The sequence below is a fragment of the Ambystoma mexicanum genome, chromosome 8 (assembly GCF_040938575.1).
Source record: "Ambystoma mexicanum isolate Mex_15411 chromosome 8, UKY_AmexF1_1, whole genome shotgun sequence".
NCBI lineage: Eukaryota > Metazoa > Chordata > Amphibia > Caudata > Ambystomatidae > Ambystoma > Ambystoma mexicanum.
Genome location: NC_090929.1, coordinates 1663632012 through 1663651926, shown reverse-complemented (window position 1 = coordinate 1663651926; position 19915 = coordinate 1663632012). Strand labels below are relative to the sequence as shown.

The window sequence follows — 19915 nt, the reverse complement described above, 5'->3', positions numbered from 1 at the left end:
ATCCTCTCCCCCCTGTGAAGTCCATGGCTCGTCAGGGGTTCCCCCTGCCACCAGGGCCCAGGTGGTGGGTGGGCCACTGGCTGAAACATTGACCAAACATGCTGTATTTAGCTAGGCCCTGGAAACCATTTTGTGAAATAAAGATGGTTTGAGCCCTGTACACCACAGCGCGGCCCCCACCCTTGGAGAGTTTCACTTATCCCTGCGGCCGCAGCTCTCTGGCGGATTCGCTGAGAGCCCGTTCCCACGAGCCGACGGACATGAGCTAGTGTTAGATACCAACACTGTAACATTTCGGGGGGCGTGGCTAGCGCGCGAGCGATGCGGACGTGAGCTGAGTGAGCTCCCGTAAGCGCCGACACAATCCTGTACCTTTATCCTGATTCCTGGGGACATCGAGCGACATCAACGCCACGATTGTGCCCGTGAAGCTGGGGGCTACGACCGGCGGAAATCCGGGCTGTGGTCTGCCCGTTTGGAGGGCCATAATCTGCAATTTACTGAAGGCCGGGGGCCCCGAACTGCGAAACCAAGATGGCCGCCGGAGCTTGAGGGCAGACCACCTCCTGTCTGATTGGGGCTTGAAGCGGCCTGGTGTGGTGCGGCACACGCAGTGGACACTGACTTTTCTTACAACCGGAGGTCGCCCGGACAAACGGCTCCTGCTCTTGGGCTGTTTCGACCCAGCCCCGAGTGGTGGAGGACGGCAGCGGCCTGGCCCGACAGAGCTAGAGGTAGGTGGGATTAACTCTCCCCCCCCCCCTGCTCCATACAGACGGTGGATTCGTGGAACCTGCGTGTTGGAAGGTGTTTGGAGGACCCCGAGGCCTTCCACCTGGCCTGTTGCGGGGCTGCGACACGGTACACCGGAGTAGATCCATAAGGGCGTAATTAGCACTGTTCGACCTGCCGTGCCGGACGCCCCACGCCTCCCCGGAACTATGGGGAAAGAAAGGCAGAAGAAACCCTCCACACAGAGCAGCATGGACCAATTTGCCGTCGCCACCACCCCGGCCCCGGCGGCCCCAGCAACGCGACCGAACTCCCCCAATGGGGAGGGCCCTCTTTCTCTCCATGATGTAATGGCGGCCATTGCTAATTCCCGATCCTCCATGGAGACCAAAATAGATAGCATGGCGGCAGACGTCTCCTTCCTACGCCACGATCTACAGAAACTAACCTCCAGAACGGGAGAGGCGGAACAACGTATTTCTGAAGTGGAAGACAATATAGGCGGGATTAACCGCCAACTGTCCCAGGCCTTAAACCGCCTTAAGACCCTTGAATCAAGAGTGGAGGATGGAGAGGGGCGATCCCGTCGCAATAATGTCCGTATCCTGGGTCTGCCAGAAGGGGAGGAGGGACAGTGTATGGAGCTGTTCTTGGAGCAGTGGCTTGTAGACATCTTCGAGGCCACATCCTTTTCAAAGTTCTTCTCAGTGGAGAGGGCTCACAGAATGCCGGCGGGTAGACCACCCCCGGGTGCCCCGCCACGTACTATCATCGCCCGCTTACTCAACTACCGAGATAGGGATGCCCTCCTGCAACTGTCGCGGGCACAAGGCTCGATTACCCATAACGGCTCCCGAATCGCCTTTTTCCCGGACTACACCCGAGAAGTGCAGCGGGCACGACAATCGTTTGAGCCACTCAAGAGACAGCTGGCCCAACTAAATGTGAAATATGGCCTGCTCTTCCCGGCCCAACTGAAGATATATCATGGTGGAACCACGGTTCATTTCAGCGACCCGCAGGAGGCATGGAAATGGGCGGAGGCCCATATAGAAGGTGATTGGACTGCGAGACCGAGGAGGCCGAGAGGAAGACCGAGGCCCAGGCACGCCTCCCCGAGAGGAAACCCGGAGAGGAATGAACAGGGGGTCCTGGACCCCGATGCAGATCAGCGAGGACATTGACCGGACTGTCGCCCCTCTGGCCTAGTAATGGCGCTTTGAAGTATTCTTTCTTTGTTTGTATTCTTAAGCCGGACGCATGAGTAGTCCACCATGGAAGATGTTGACACTGGCGCATGGGAGGGGACTCTGGAGGAGCCTCTGAAAACCCCCCCCCCCTAGCCGAACTTCCTCCTTTCCTTCTCCTTCTCCTTCTCCCTTTTCCCCCCCCCTCTTTCTTGTTTATCTAGACCCGGCTCTAGGGTCTGGGTTTTTGAGCTGCTACCTTAAAGTTGAAGGTCCAGCTATGTTTGGGCGACAGGTACTTCGTGTTGGGGTGGAGTATAGGGTGGGGGTAAGTTGGGAATGTTTGGAAGTTTGTTTGTTACTTCAAGACTGTCATATGTTTATAACGGACACGAACCACTGTCTTTGGTCGAAGTTACCACTTCACCATCTCTCACTGATTGCTACAATCGTACAGACCCCCATCATGTGTGATAGATATCCTGTGCACAGACTCACGGGACACCCATGCGCCACACCAAATCCCTGAAGTTCCTCACCTGGAACGTGAATGGGATGGGGTCCGGGATTAAACGGCGCCTGCTTAGGCAATTTCTAAATAGACACTCCCCTGATGTGGCCCTTTTGACAGAAACCCACCTGGCCGGATCACACTGTGCCTTTTTTCAGAGGACTAATTACCACCTTGCCCTTCAGGCGGGGTACACAATGGGCTCCAGGGGCACCCTCATCCTGATACACAAGCGCATTCCATTTACTCAGCAATTGGTTGAGCGCGACCCAAGGGGTCGATACGTGTTCGTCATGGGGACCATCTGGGGTCAGACGATGGCCATTGCCGCAATTTATTCCCCACCCGGGTTGGGACAGGAATTACTGGACGATCTTACTACCCTTATAGGGAAACACCATCCTGATACGTTCATTCTGGGGGGTGATTTTAATGATACCATGAATGATAACTTTGACCGTTCCCATCTCCGAAATCGCAACCCTGACACCTCGACTAGATTGGCCAGTTTTGCATCGGCCCTTGGGCTCCGAGATGTATGGAGAGAGTTACACCCGACTGATAGGGAGTACTCCTTCCATTCCGGCGCTCACGGCTCCATGTCCAGACTGGACTACTTCTTCTTGCCACATACCGACCTCCATAGGGCAATGTCCGCAGATTTACTCCCCCGGGGCATTTCGGACCACTCCCCCCTCTTAGTTGAATTGCGTATGCAGGGTCCCCTTCCCCCTAGAACGTGGAGACTTAACAATTATTATCTGGGGTCCCCGGAACTGATAGATCGCCTCGAGGAAGTTTCTGGTGAATATTTCGAAATTAACGAGAAGTCGGTGGACAGCCCCGTGATATTATGGGAGGCCTATAAAACAGTGCTAAGGGGTGAAATCCTTTCTTGGACGACACATAAAAGAAACATCCGGTTCCGGGAAATATTAAAGGCCGAAGAGGAAGTGAGAGACAGGGAGATTGAGCATATATCCGATCCTACGCCTGAGACCCACCGATCCCTCCAGCGCGCCCAGGAGTGCCTCCGTAACAGAACGATGGATGACGCCAAGCAGGCCCATTGGCAGGCTAGGGCGAGGGTGTATGAACTTGGGGATAAGTCGGGTAAACTGCTCGCTTGGTTGCAGAGGAGAGACGAGGGGCAGCGCCATGTCCGGGAAATTGTCACGGCACAGGGCGACATCCAACATTCGGACTCTGGGATTGCCGAGGCCTTCACAGAGTTTTACGCAGATTTGTATCAGGCTCCGACCTCACCGCTAAACCCCTGCCTCCTAGATGAGGTGACGCTGCCGATCCTTTCGGGGCAACAGAGGGACCAGCTGGACTCTGCTTTATCAGAGGCTGAGATTGCAGAGGCACTGTCTCAGCTCCAGTCGGGAAAGGCACCGGGCCCGAACGGATTCCCAGTTGAAACTTGGCAGAAGCTAGGAGTAGACAAAATGGCCGGTCCTCTACATAGGATGTTTCTTGCTGCCCGGGAACAGGGTACCCTCCCACCAGATCTTTGCAAGGCCACCATTGTGGTCATTCCCAAGCCTGGCAAACCTCCACATGATTGTGCTTCTTATAGACCTATATCGCTGATTAACGGGGAAGCTAAGGTCCTTGCTAAGCTATTAGCGAATCGGTTGCAGTTAGTCACATCCTTCTTGATCCATCCGGATCAGTGTGGTTTTATGCCTGCCAAATCGACTCGGATGAATCTGCGCCGCCTCCATTTAGCATTGGAGAGATCCCCGATTATAAACGAACCCTTGGCCTTGTTGGCAATCGATTTTGAAAAGGCGTTCGATTCCATTCGATGGGACTACCTTTGGGAAATAATGCGCCGCATGGGGTTCGGAGAGGCCTATTTAGGCTGGGTGCAGCTACTTTATGTTAACATCAAGGCGGAAGTGAGAGTGAATGGCTGGTCCTCTGGGTCCTTCCCCCTGGGCCGTGGTACGCGACAGGGATGCCCTTTGTCCCCTCTTTTGTTCGCCCTTGCTATCGAGCCATTAGCTCTTTGGCTTCGCCAAAACACCGCCTGGAGAGGATTCAGATGGCCGGAGGGACACGAGGATCGTACATCCCTGTATGCGGATGACCTCCTGGTGTACCTGGGTGACCCACTAACATCCTCTGCCATTGTAACGCAAATGTTAGTCCGCTTTGGGGAACTCAGCGGACTCAGAATCAACTGGGGGAAATCAGTCCTCTTTCCGGTGAAGGGTGGGGAACAGGCAATCCCCCAGGACTGCCCGTACCGGGTGGAACGACAGGGGTTTCGTTACCTGGGAATATGGATATCCGGGGATTTAACAAGCTATATAAGGAACAATCTCCGACCAATCACAGACCGCTTTATTGTTGATGTCCGGCACTGGAAACTCCTCCCCCTGACACTTATGGGAAGAGCGGCACTTTTTAAAATGATGACCCTTCCTAGATTCCTCTATGTCCTTCAAAATGCCCCACTTAAAGTCCCCGACTCGGAGTTCCACCAGGTGGAGACACTTCTCAGAGACCTCATATGGGGGGGAGGCCAGTCACGAATTGCGTTAACTACACTTCAAAGATCTATTTGGGAGGGAGGAATAGGAGTTCCCCGCCTTCAAACGTATTACTGGGCATCACAACTGGTGGTGGTTAATGACCTTCTCCACGGGGACCGAGACCTGCCCCATATACGGGCTGAGATAGCCACTATGCGCAACACTGACCCGCTGCTTCTCCTCTATCAGCCCCTTTCGAGAACCTCTCCGCCCACAACCACTACGCATATGATCACAGTGTGGAGACAGGCACACCGATTCATTGGGTGGGAAAATAAAGCTACTAGAGCACAACCCCTCTGGCGGAACAACAACCTAGCTGAGACCCAGAAGTTGGAGCCGTGGCCTAGGTGGGTGAATGCGGGGATTGCCAGGATTGGGGACATGCTTACACAGGGGTGTTTGGCCTCATTTGATGACCTACAATTGCGATTCCAGATTCCGAATACGGAACATTACCACTACATTCGCCTCGCCCATGCTTTGAGACCCTACCTGACAGCAGATACGCAGTTACCGGACTATACCCCCATAGAGCGTAACATCCTTCCGGCGCATATCCCTACCAAATGCACTTCCATCCTTTACAATGCTATATCCTCCTTTGCTACCCCCGAATTGAATGAACTAAAGGCAAAATGGGAAGTAGATGTGGGGGTGATAGATCCTGAGGATTGGATACAAGTCCTTATGCATCCCCGGGAAATCGCCATTTCCTCTAGGCTTCGATTAGTGCAGTTGAAAATACTACACCGGGTTTATTACCCTAGGACACGTCTATATGGCTGGAAACGGGCTTCTGACCCAAACTGTTTGCGGTGTGGGGATGGGGAGGGGACCTTTATTCACATTTTGTGGCTGTGTCCCCAGATACAAACTTTTTGGAACGCATGCTGTAGGGAACTCTCCCGAGTTCTGACTCGCACCATACCACTGGACCCAAGGGCTTTGCTTCTGGGCGTGCCCGATGAGATAGAAGCTAATAAGTGGGAAAGATTGCTCCTACACACGGCGATGGGGCTGGTTAAGCGCAATATCGCGCAGAAATGGGGTGCCCCTGACTCCCCAACGCTGGAACAATGGAAATTGGATATGGACATATGCGCTATGATGGAGCGTAGGATTTACTCGGCGCGAGGCTGTCCCAACAAAGCGTCGAAAATATGGGACAGGTGGGAGGAAGGTGTGGCCTGAGTGTCCCATGTACAGGCGGGGGAATGTGCACTGGGGGTTTTGTTTTGTGCTTGTACCATACTATACATTATTGCATGTGATGAGATGATCGCTCAACTGTTGATGCTCAGGGTACCTTTTCTGATTGTGAACGACTATGACAGTCTGAAGTTGTTTTTGTTTGCTTGTTGCTTTGTTATTATGACCATTGTACTATGTTAATAACAATAAAATACTTTATAAAAAAAAAAACACTGTAACATTTCACCTTCCGCAGTGTATCGCTGTTCCCAGTATGACCCGGCCAGCAGGGCCGGGGTGGAAAAGAACTGTAAAATGGTCCCCTGACAAAAGCAGAGTCCCCAAATACTAATGAGCAAACCACCTGTGATGAAACTTTTCTCTCCGTGACTTTTCTGACTAAAGACCTGTAACCTCCATGAAGATGGCAGAATGTGTGCTTATATGACATTCGGGATGAAGTACCCACATCCCCATAGCTATGCGCAAATAGTAAAAGTGTCCCGGGGGTTTTCATATGTGTTTCGCCGAGAAGACTGCACCCCAAGGTCCCATGCCATAACTGAACTAATGCTGCTACAGTGCAAAGGAAGAAAAATACAACCCTATTGGGAGCTCATGTAAGTGGTGCACGAAAATGCACCATATGTACGTCCAAGCTCACTATGCGTCACTGCCGTCAGTCTTATTAGCGGGTTGTTCCTGCGTGCTCCACCAACCTTACTACTACCTCGCTTACCGCACATGTATAAAAATGTAACAAAATGTTGTGGTTGTTAAATACTTAGCGTATAGGTAACGCATTTGAAATGGCCATGTGAAAGGTACTAACAATGTCAAAACATAAGCTTTGAAAAGACTCAATGAGTATTGTATATTATGTGAATGTTTATGTCTCTTCCACTTAAATCTGCAACACACGAGGAAAATAGCTTTGCAAGCATATGCAAGGCCATTCCCCCTTCCTCCCATTGAAGCCTGCCAGATGAAAAAGCAGAGGCCTGTGCTGCTCTGCTCCACCTCCCCCAATTCGGCTGGAGCCGGTTCAAACATTCACATTCCCCCCGCAGCACCCAAGGCCACGGCCTGCCACCTGAATTATTTACAACCCAGCAGTAAACCCCGGCCTTAAAACACAGATCCAAAGGTGCCCTTTCTTAGGCTCCACGACCCACCGGCTCACCTTAGGTTAATGGCTCCTGTAAAATTAGGACAGCCAATATTATAGCAACACTACAGGAACACATTCATAATGACTTCTAACGAGACATGATAACTCGGACAGCCCGTCCCATGCCCTGAGACCCAACCTTGCAACCTATGATACCCGGTCAACAGGGCGATGGTAACCATGTATTGATGTATCACCAAAAGACCCTACTCTAGGTGCATTCCTCCTGTGTTGCATTAACCTGTAGAATAACCTATTGGAAGATTTATCGGAGAAAATAATATTGCGGTATTGAATGAATGCGGTGTGCGTGGCCTTAGGGCAGAAAGTCAGGAAAGACGTTCATCACTGGCACTGGTCACGGCTGGCACAACAACACCGTCCGGATGAGCCCAGCTGACCTGACCGGCCCAGCCCAGCCCACGAGGGTAACCAGTGACGTCCACCGACCATGGCAAACTACATCTCAGCAGCACCTATAGTTAGTCGTCGCCATCCAATCCCAACGAACTTGTGCCCCCTATAGCATGTAGGTTCTCATGACGCTTTTTGTAATTATATACGCATGTCTTTGCTATTGTCAGACAGAGCGCTCTCGGAGTTTGCAGAGTCCTTTGCATGCCCTATTCTGATTGATAAACTCCCATTTAAACTCACCCACACTTTGTCTTAGCCTTATTCCCATCTTGGGAGAGTGCATTATTGTCTCTCATTGTGGGGAGGATCGTGCTATCTGGGGGAAGCTCGCCTTCAATAGTTATTTATTTGTCATCAATTTTTAAATAAGCGTTCTTTAAAAAGTGCAAGATATTTAACAATCAAATATACTTTTCCAGAATCAGCATAAGTTTAGTGGATACTCTTTAGAGATGCTTTTTACACTTCCTACACCCGGAGGGGACTTCATTCACAAGGACAGCAATGACTTTTATATTTCACTAGTTATACTTGCATATTCCGAGATTGCATAAATGAAAGGTTAAAAAGGAAGTAAAAAAAGGTTAAACATGTTCTCAGGGCATGCGTGTATACTTAAATCTTCCAATGAAGTCTAGACAAGCCTTTCCCAGCAGTAACACTAAAAACAAGTTACCACCTATGAGGGACAGAAATATCAAAGTCAATGGACTAGAAGAGTCTGCAGGGAGCCAGGACAGCCAAAGTCAATTGGAGCATAGTCTATGGAACAGAGTCACTTCTTAGATAATAAAAGTCTTCCACAAAGGTAGAGAGTTTTGTAAAAATCACTTGAAGGGTTACAAGCTGTTAGACTTGTGAAAAGCAGAGTTGGAATCAACTCTTAGGAAAGCCAATGCAGGTCTCAACTGAGACCAGCATGGCTGAAAAAGACACAGGGGTAAGTACCCCAAGTCTAAACAGTACCTTTGAAGAAGAGTAGGTAGGAAAAGGGGCTAGTAACTCCCTCGCACTCCACATAAGATGGTGTGTGCTGGATCTACAAAGAGAAAAGGTCAAGTAAAGTCAATTTCACTTTGGTATTCTTGGAACACAAGAAAAGGTATTTAAACCTTATGAGACATCTAAAGGATTTCTCTGTGACACTGCACTGAAGGTGCTGTGTGTCACCATACACAAAGTACATGCCTATGGACTTTGTCAGACTCCAAAAACAGTGAAAACACAGGAGAGTGAGAAAAAGGTCTCACTTACTCCAGGGTTAAATTTAAAAAATCATAAGTCCAGCAAAAGAGTCGGGTTCTCTAAGGTGGGAGGAATTAAGCACCAAAATTGAAATTCTCCCTAACATCCCACTTCACACAAAAGTTTCAATTATGCTTTCCAGCATTTATAAAAGATAATAGTAGATCTTTTTCCTCCCAATCCAACAAAATCCATCATTTTGATAAAGGAGTACCTGAAAAGAAAAAAGGGAATTAAAACATTACCCGAGACAACAATATTGAATTGCAGATGGAGTATTGCATAATGGCATTTCTAAAAATGTTTTTATAAAGCAAACCACAATTTAAAAAAAAGAAAAAAACTCTGGAAAAATAATACTCAGGAATCCAGAATGACACAGCAATCCCTCAAACAATAATTGGCTAAATTACACTATATCAATATGTAGAATTTATGTTAATAGCTCCAAATTCGTACAGAATTCAAAACATTTGGCAAATAATTAACAAATTTGACACTTTCCAAAAGGAATCTCCAACTAATCTAAATTCAGAGAAGACATGGAAGACACATTTTTGAAATCTTTTCTTATCTTCTTTCACGAAATACATTCAGATTTCCAGAAATCTAGCCGAGTGTCCGCTGTTGTTTGATGAAGAGCGGATTCTACAAATTGTGAAAAAGGGCCAAGGCATCTCGTGCCCCGGGCCCAGACAGGATTCCGATCAAAGTTATCAAGGAGGATCTTACTATACGGTGTAAAGATCCATTTGAAACTTCTATATTATCATAGTACTTGTTTCCCAAATCCAGGAAAGGTTTGATTATTGTCCCTATTTTTAAGAAGGGATACAGAGAACTTCGAATCAACTATAGACCAATTGCTATTGGATGTAATGACTGACAAAACAAAATGTGCTCATGCTAGGTAATTTGAATAAATGGGAACAAATTGGGGATTTGTATCGATCAGGCTAGACCAAGGATGGGCACCTCCTTGAACAAATGTGTTCCCTTTAGCAACAACAGGCACGCCTTGTCAAACAAATAATATTCTTGGCCTTTATCAATCTATCATAGGCCTCTGACAGAGTAAAACACAGAAATTGTGGGACAACCTTCTATCTCTTGGTTGCTCTCTGTCTATTGTGAAAATGTTGATACAGATACACGTAGACACCGAAACAAGGAGGTATGTAGTGTTTATATCGAATCCGTTATAGTGAATGCACTTATCGCGAATATTTTTATAATGAAAACCTTTACAGTGAATGCATTTTGGGGTGGATTTTTAGGTGTGGTGAACGGTGGTTATTGGGGAGGGGAGAGCCCCCTAAAAAAAATGCATTCACTATAAAGGTTTTGGTTATAAAATATTTGATATATGTGCATTCACTAAAACGGATTACGATATTAAGACGTGTAACCAAATAAGGATACGTTTACAAACAACAGAGGGTTGTGCCAGGACTGCATACTCACGCCGACCATTTTTAATGTATGCATACCGGATTTGGTAAGTGCATTACACGCTCATAATTCTTATCCACCTAAATTAGGACCATTTCCCATTCGACATCTGGTCTGCGCAGAAGATGTGGTAGTACTAGACAAAACCCCTACAGGGTTACAAAACACTTTTACATCCATATCTAAAAGCATATCTAATAATGAGGGAACAATTCATTCTGCTAAAACAAAAATACTTGCGTTTACTCCAGGGAGGATCAAAAAGGAAAAAGAAAAAAGTTAGATTTAACTGGCACATTATCCAGGAACCGATTATATTGGTTGAAAGTTGGAAATACCTGGGTGTCACTATTGTACAAAACACCAACTCGAAGCTAGCCCTGAAAGATCTGTATACTAAATCTCAAATCCTATCTTCTCAAATGAGGAAATAAAAAAAAAAACGATACTAAATATGGGGAGACACAACTTAAATATGTCTACAGGAGTAACAATTCAAGCAGCATGCTACAAATTAGGTTAAAAACCCAAAATTAATGGGCACACCCAACTTCTTTATCACAAGCCCAACTTCTTTATCACAAGGAGTCTAATTTGCATACCCTTTATCAAATTATTTGAATGAAAAGAACAGTTGTGTTCTGTATTTAACAAATGGCGGAACAAAGCTCTATCAATATTACAAAGGCTGGAAACAAGCGAAGAATAGTTGGCGGATTTCCCATGAAGAGTTAAAAAAAAAAAAAACGAAAAAAATTACAAAAAAAAAAACACTGACCCAGATGGACTGGATCAACATAAGATGCATGGATTAACTTGTCAGAGAGAAAGCATTGGGAAACATGCCTCTTTCCTTGTGGAAATCCCCCAACAGAGGTTGGAAATCTACATTTTGAGACTACAAATGAACCTTGTCCCTAATTATAAGATTAGCAGCTCAAGAAACAAAACTTCATGCTTGGAGAGTAAGTGCACATTTTATGAAGACACGATTTAGGGCCCGATTCACAGAACGTTTTCCTATAGCATTGCGCCATTGTAAAACACTTCCATGAATCAGGTCCTTATTGTGAAAGCTTAGAACACTTGATAATGAACTGTTCTTTCCAAAGCGTGCAGCTTATTTTTGAAAAAAGCAGTGTTAGCCATATCTCACAGGAGGAGATATGGTATAACATTATAAACGGCAAATTTTTCACTTTATGCATTGCAGTGATGATATTTTATAATTACATTGACATGTACTACATGCATACAAAAATCTGGGGCAGAATTGGTACTTTATCCGGACAAAGGTCTCTGTGGGCCAAAGTAGAGGTTCTGCCCATCTCCACAATCCAGCCATTTGCATACATGCTCGCACTGCATTCGCCCATTAATTGTACACAGAAAATGTCTCACCTCTGAGCTGCAGTGGAGTGAAAGAATAACATCTAAACTGCACATGGAATGGTACATGCGTCTCCTGCCATGAGTGTGGGGGTGGCAATCTGATAAGAGCCTGGCCCCGTCTTGCTTTGCTTAGGGTGAGCATTAAGAGCTCGGGAATCCAGCCATCCTAAAACACGATGGAGGAGGGAGAGCCGGACAGGGAAGGGTGCGTTCTGCAAAAGTGCAGCCAGTGCCACTGCATAGGGAAAGGGGCAGAGAAAATGCTAGGCCACGTCTTAAAATGGAGAGAGTCACCTAAGGCTGTGAGGAGAAAGTGGGTGTATATTGAGCAGTGGAAAGCACACATTTTCTGTTTTTCTTTAATGGAAAAACGTCTATTTTATGGAACAAATATGTCTTATTAATTGTTGTGTATTTCATAAATTGCGAAAGGTTTCACTAAACCATAACACAAAATCAAATTTAAAAACATTAAAAAATATATATCAATGCCACTTACTGGAATTAGAAAATACACCTCACAAAAAAGCAGCAAAGAATACAAGAAAAGTTAATACAAAGCTAAAACCACTAGAAGAATCCGCCTCTCAAAGAAGAACCAGTTCAAACAACTATTCATTTCACTTGTTGCAAGACAGCCTTATTCCCTGCAAAACTCTTAATTCATATCATTCCAGTCCAAAAAAGTCCAGCACTTCATATGGAACGATTGCCCAAGTGAACGGTTGCATTCTTTGGACATCGATGTCAACAGCTGAAAATATCCAGTGGGACGCCACATGCCTCAAAAGCTACTTCTTGTTACACAATCGCACATCTTGTAAACAGGGTGGTGCCACTTTTGAAAATGGACATTTGCAGTACCCGTCCCTGGTGCATGGCAAGAAACTCACCAGGCCTGGCCTCAAAGGCCCCGTTCTTCCGGCTGCACCAGAGCGCCCGATCCCCGTGCTGCAGGATGTAGTGGTCCTTGGCCTGGAAGAGCTCCATGGTTCACAGTCCAAAGCCCAGAGTGAGAGAAGGGCGCAGGGCAGGCAGTCACTTCATCAGATAATGGAGGGCTGGGGGGCAGCACCTAACAGAAAACAAAGCACAGTTCTGATGTAACCCAGGAGAGTCAAGGAGGGTATGAATTCAACCAAGGGAGAACATTGAGACAGACACAAGCGCAAACCATCCATAGATCCATACTTGGTGAAATACCCAGCTGAGAACCAAAGGAACACTACCAGAAAAGGAGCCAGATCACAGGAAAAAGTGAAACCAAGGGCGAGATTGAGGGGTGACCAGAGGGAACTGAGTAAAAGGGCGAACAATCACAGTAAGAGATTCAGGTGTGACCAAGAGAAGCTGAAACAAAGGGGGGCATGAAGACCTGAGTCAATGTGTGGCAATTGGCAAAGCGCCAAAAGGAAGAAAATATGGAAAACCAAGGAGGAACCAGTTAAAGGAAGGAATAAGATGGCCTCTAGAGTGAAAGAGGAGAATGAGGTCATCCCAAGAAGATCTGGGCCAAAGGGAGAGATTAGGTGAAATCAAAACAAAGCGAGTCGAGTAGAAACAATTAGGTGAACCCAAAAGACGAAGAAATTCAGATGAGGAGGGAACTGATGGAATGGGAGACAATGATGGCACTTCAAAATTACCTTTTACAGAACATAGAGACTGGTGTAAGCACTGAGAGAACGTAACCAGAAGGAGAGGCTGGGGAGATTATAAGAGAAACTGAGATAAACATATAGATGCCAACCAACAATCAAAGTAGAGATGGGTTAAGTGGGGAAACAAAATCGACATTAATGTGGGGGGATAAAACCTAGATCCGGTGCACCACAGGGTGTAAAAATAACTGTGGAGGAAAGAGCAAAATGCATAAGGAAAAGAGGGGTGCCTAGGAGTGGGGTGGCTGCTTGTAGACAAAATTAGACGCAGAGGGAATTGTAGAGTTCTGGCTGAGACTGCTCGAAGCAGAGAATGCCGGAAGGCACAGAGGATGGGGAGGGCAGGAGAGAGACAGCTGACAATTATGGAGGATGGGAGGTCCAGGCAGTGGCCAGTGGGTGCTGATGGAACTAGGAAGAGCTGGGGGATATAGCACATGGGCCAGCTGTGGCTGGCGACTGCAGGTACAGAGGAGACTGCTGGGCAGGCAGCGCAGAGAGATGGGGATCCGACACTGAGATGCAAGGAGAGGGGTGCGTGCTGGGGTCCACCGAGGGATAATGGGGATGAAAGCAACACTGTAGGCAGGGCCCACTGAAGGCTCCGTGGACTGGAAGAGAACACTCGGGGCATGCACCAATAATGGACCCTAGGGCATGAGAGGGTAGCTGCAAGCAGGGTCACTCAGCTGAGGGGTGCAGGGGGCAGGTGATCTCTGGGCAGTGCAGGGAGGCTCGGGGGGGAATTAAGGATACGTGGAAGGTTATGGGGATGGGAAGCCTTTGGAAGCAGCGGTACAGGGTATAGTTGGAGCTCTGCTAATGAAGGGCACAGGGACTGGCTGGCTCTGGCAGTGATGGGGTACAGGGAATAGTGCAGTGTAAGGGACCAAAGTGGCAGGGTTAGATGTGGGCAGCACACAATGGGCACCTGGAGCTCCAGTGCACAGGTCTTCTTGAGCAGCTGGTGGGAGAAGGCAGGCAGAGGAGGGCACACAGGACAAGGAGCACGCGCGGCTAAGGGCACAGGAGATGGCAAGCCCTGGGCATATGAAGGGGGCAGCGGGAGCACTGGCCCTTAGGGGCGCAGGTACAGAGGGTGGAGGGGTCCAGGGGGCTCAGGGCCAGCAGTGTGAATGGGGAAAGAGTGCTGGGAGAGGGCAGCGTGGAGGTTCAAGTGCCACTGTCGGGCCCCGCCCCCTTAGGGAACGCGCGAGCCGCTCCCATCGCCTAGCAGCAGTGGCGCCCGCCAGGGCTCGCGCACCTCTCTCGGGCTGCGGCTCGCGCAGCAGCTGACCGTTGACGGCTCGCGCCACCGCCGCCGTTGTCCGTTGCTGGCGCGCCTCGCCTCGCGCCGGTGCGTCTGTTGTTGTGAGCGCGCGGCGCAGCTCCCTCTTCCGGGCTCTCGCGCCTTCCTGGCTGGCTCTCCGCTGCCCCCCTGGCAGGATCCCCCTCCGCTCTGCCGTGGCTGCCACTGCTACCTCTCGCAGCAGCACTAGGTGGACTCCGGCGCTTCGAGCGCTTCCAGCCCCTGCCGAGCACGTGACCTCGGCCGTCACCACTACAACAACCGGCTGTCAGAGGCCGAGGCCGCGCCCACATTCTGCCGATGACGTCACCGGGCGCCGGCACTTTCCAGTGTACCTCACAGCGGGGCCGCTCAGAGCCCAAGGCCACGCCCACATTCTACCGCTGACGTCACCGGGTGCCGGCACTTTCCAGTGTACCTCAGAGCAGGCCAGGGCCGCGCCCCCATTCTGCTGATGACGTCACCGGGCGCCGGCACTTTCCTGCACAGCACGGCACGGCTCCGTGTTGCAAGTTTTGAGGGCAACATGTGCCAGTTCAATCACTTGTTTGCATTGACTCTGACCTTGTAAAATTACTATTTCATCTTAATAAAAACTCTTTTCATTCCACAGGCTCCATTTGTCATCTCCTTCATGTTTCTTATCCTCAACAACTCTGCTCCTCACCTTGGCACCACCTCATCCGTAATTCACCACCGCCCACTCTTTTCCTCTCTTCAATTCCCCTCCTCTGCTCCTACTCCCTTCACCATCTCCTCCTGATTTCTTTGGTGTTAGGAGTGCTTTCTTTTTGGGATATTATTAAGGCTAAATTCGTACAAACGGTGTATTTTATTTTATCTGTACCTTAGTAACTGGACTTCACGGTTTGAAATAATATAACATGATCAATTTAATGTATGATATGGTATTTGAATTTTAATATGCACAAGCAAGGGGGTTCTGGGAGTTTTTCTCTACCGGCCTATATCCCAGGTTTGAGTCTCAACCAGAGTCTTTAGCTCACCATCTTTTCACACAAGAGACATTTCCACAACATATCAGTCTTTGTCCTGCCCAAGGGCAGTCCAGCATCATGTCTGAGGTTGCTGTTGATACTCTTGTTCAGAGGAGCATTGCCTAGCATTTCGGTGCTGGACTGCCCCAGGGCAGGACAAAGACTGATATGTTTGGGATATTTCTTCTCTGTGAAAGTTAGTGAGCTGAAGACTCTGGGTAAGTCTCCCGTAACCAGGACTAATGTCTGGCAGAGGGACTCCCAGGACCCCCCTTGGTAATTTGCACATTTAAATAACTTTGGGTCTCACTTTAAGTTACTAGGGGAATCTAGACGTGGACCCCTTGCTCACTACTTTTAGAGAGGCACAGGTCCACCCTACTGATGAGGTCCAACCAGACCGAAACACGTGTCTGGGGTTTCTGTTGGTACTCTTGTTCAGAGGAGAATTGCCTAGCATTTCGGTGCTGGACTGCCCCAGTGGTTCTTTTTTTGCTGTATTTTGTTTTGGAGCATGTTGATTTTGTTAGCTAGCGCCTGTTGGATGTCTGTACACCAAGATTTATCTTCAGTACAGATATCAGGTATAGCTATTGGGGACTCTAGTTCTTTTAGAATGGAGAAGAGTTCTTTCATGCTAGAGTTGTATTTGGTGATCATTCATCATAGGAGTCACGTTTGGCCCGACTGATTTCTTTCTTATAATGCGAGGAGAGTGAGACTAATTTGGCTTTGTTCTCGTTAGTAGGGCAGAGTCTCCAATTAGTTTTGCTCTTTCTCTTCAGGATGCGAAGGTCTTTAAGTTGAGGCGTAAACCATTTATTTAAGTGGGCAATTGGTTTGCTGGATCTTGGTTTAAGAGGGGCGATTTTATCCAGTGTGGTGGGCATAATCTTATTATATTCATGCACTAAGATGCTGGGATCAAGATTTTCAGACAGTGCGTTCAGGGTAGGGAGTATCACAGGGATTACTTTCTCCGCTGCGATACTTTTTTTATTTCTGGTGAGGTAGGGTGGCACTAATGGTAGAGCTAGTGGAGTAGGTTTTTGTGGTGCATAGGTAGGACACCAGTGAATGGTCTGACCATGAAAGAGGCATGATAGATGAGATAGTGACTGAACAGTTGTAGTCCGCTATCCAATCCAGTATTCTGCCTTTTTGATGGGTTGGTTTATTAACTTTTTGAGTGAGTCCTATTGAACTGATTAAGTTGACTATGTTGGAGGCATTTTTGTCCATTTGGTCATTAAATCCTATGTTAAAGTCTCCTAATAGGAGTCATTGTGAGGACGGTTTGAGATTGCTCATGAGTAAGTTATACAGATCCTCCTCAAAGGTACCAAGAGGACCAGGCGGTCTACATATTAACTGAATAGTGAGAGTTTGTGAGTTATTTATTTGGAGTTTAGCTGAGAGAATTTCACATGATGGTGAGATGTGGGTAGGGGCTAGTCTTAGAGAGAGACATGTTTTAGAAATAATGGCAATGCCCTCTCCACGGGCACCATTGCGGTCTTGTCTAACTATTGTGTACCGATCTGGGATAGCTAACTTAAGTGAGGGACCTGCTGCGTTGTGAAGCTATGTTTCCGTGAGTGTAAGGAAATCTAGGTTACCTTCTGAGATGAAATCAGCTATGTCAGTGGTGTGGGCGACGAGCGATCTTGCATTGAGAAGCGCTCCTTTAAGGGGGAGGGTCTCACTAGCTGCTTTGACTAAGATGGGTTTGGCTATATTAATGTCATCACATTGGGGGACAATTATGTTGGAAGTGTCCAAAGGCGGCGTCTGTTTAGAGTGGCTAGGTTTCAGACTAGACTTAGAATTCGTTTTCAGATTAGTAGGTGGAAGGGATCTTCTCAATGGTTCATATAGTTTAGTTAATCTAGCACAGAGTTTAGTGTTTCTATTAGTTGTGGTACAAGGTAGAGAAGCGTGAGTTTCTGTCTCTAATGCACTAAGGGCATTGTTAGTTACTATCTTGGTCAATATGGGCTGATTGTGGTCAGAGAGTGGTGCAAATGTGGACTGTATTGCAAATACTTGGCTCCTGGTGCCAAGATAAGTGGTGGCAGTCATGTTACAGAATAATAATGCTAAGATTAACATCTTACCCAATTAGTGATATCAGGGTATAATATTGTTCATGGAGATACCTAGGCAGTGTTAAATAGGCTATCGCAAAAAGAGCAGCATACAAGTGGGGATACCTATCATTCAGCTGGTGACTTTGCATAATTAGGCATCAATGTGTAAGGCAAAGGCATCTAGACAATAATATTATTAATAGTCAGTCAATAATTACTCCAATGGCATAGGAGCAACAGCTAGGCACCTAGGTCATGACATTGCAGTCGCAAGCATAGCAATTAACAAACGGGTAACAAAGTGTGAGGACATGGTTAGCCAGTTAACAGTTGGCTATAAGGAGCAGTAGAGCAGGCAATTATATGTTTTGGCTAGAACATAGTGAGGCATCCATGTTGGGCATCTAACTCAGTCAAAACAAGGAGAGGTTGTCACGGAGTTCCCCCCTTCTCACCTGAGACCGATCCTTGCTGGACTCCGTGGGCGGTGTCTTCTTGCGGACAGACCTGGACTTGAAATAGGCTGAGTGAGTCTCTTCTGACTCCAGCGTGCGTTTAAGATTCCGGGATGCAGCAATCCGGGGATTCGGGAAACGAATAAGATGTGCTAATGGCACACGAGTCCAGGAAGCAAGAGGAAAGGGGAAAGGGCCAAGGAATGGAAGTAGAAAGGCTAGGAACCAGGAAAGCAATACTGCGAACTACGGAGCACACGTCTGATCGCTACTTGGCAATAGCATTGAGACGTGCAGAGCCGTGGGGGTGCGGTCTATTAGTAGAATACGTTCCGTGCAACGTATAGACCGCGGAAGGCATGTCACGCTGGACGGCCATGTTGGGAGTGTCAAGGAATGCAAGGCATGTTGCGATAAGGACCAGGAAGACCAAAAGGGGCGCGTCCTGTGGGTCATGACAGCATGCCTCCTCCGAAAACCTGTTCCTCCAGGTTTGCCTGGGTGTATGAGGTGGTATCTTCTGAGAAGTCAAGGGGTATTCAGATTAGAAAGTGGTTCCCAAGTTCTTTCACTGGGGGGATATCCTTTCCATTCAACCAGATATTGAAGCTGACCCCGTTTATACCTCGAGTCGCATATCCGGGACACTTCATATTCCAGTTGATTGTCCACCACCACAGGAGTGGGTCTGCAGGATTTCCTGGAGGATTGAATGTAAGGTTTTAATAAGGAGGTGTGAAAAACTGGGTGAATCTTTTTCCAGGATTCTGGTAACTTGAGCTGGTATGAGACTGGGTTTATAATTTCCTTGATGGAAAACGGACCATAATACCGGGGGGCCAATTTGTTTGGCCGTAGATGTCGGGGTAGTAATTTCGAGGACAACCAGACTTGATCTCCAACTGAATAAGAAGGCCCAGGTCTTCTTTTGGAATCCGCATATCTCTTGGTCTGTGTTCTGGCCTTTTCTAAGTGCTCTTTGGTCTCCTTATGTATGTTGATGAGTGTTTCAACCCAGGAGTTGACACTAGGTACCGGTGTGGGTTGTGGAAGAACAGAGGGCAAAACTGATGGATGGAATCCTTGGCTGCAATAAAAGGGACTGGTCTTAACTGCTGAATGATCAGAATTGTTATAGGCGAATTTAGCCACGGGTATCAGGAGCGACCAGTCATCCTGAACCTTAGTAGCAAAACATCGAAGATATTGTTCCAGAGTCTGATTAGCACGTTCGGTGGCCCCGTTGGTTTGAGGGTGATAACCTGATGAAAGAGCACGTTGGATTCCTTATATTTGACAGAGGTGTTTCCAGAATTGTGAGATGTATTGAGGTCCTCGATCGGAATTTATCTTGGAAGGAAGTCCATGAAGGTGGAATATGTGCTCCAGGAAGATTCCAGCCAGTTCAGATGAGGATGGTAGCTTATTGAGGGGTGTGAAATGAGCCATATGAGTGAACAAGTCAATGGTGACCATGATGGTGGTATTGTTACGCTCACCTAGCTCCCACAGGGGCGTCGGTCGGACCCGGATTGCTGCGGCCTCCACCCACGTG

The 19915-nt window shown here is 47.8% G+C and overlaps 1 protein-coding gene across 4 annotated transcripts in view; it reads right to left on the bottom strand.

Moving 5' to 3' along the window:
- INPP5F (inositol polyphosphate-5-phosphatase F) overlaps positions 1-15034 on the bottom strand; it is a 2244937-nt gene extending 2229903 nt beyond the window's left edge. For 3 of the 4 annotated variants that reach the window (XR_011268751.1, XM_069611942.1, XM_069611943.1), the window contains exons 1-2: positions 14773-15034; positions 12741-12922 (exon numbers count right to left, since the gene is read on the bottom strand). Coding sequence is in view for 3 of the 4 variants with exons in the window: in XM_069611942.1 (XP_069468043.1) it covers positions 12741-12837 (97 nt within the window). In the remaining variant the exon portion in view is untranslated. The remainder of the gene's footprint in view (positions 1-12740; positions 12923-14772) is intronic. The other variant, XM_069611945.1, reaches the window with a different exon arrangement.
- Between the last annotated feature and the right edge of the window lie 4881 nt (positions 15035-19915).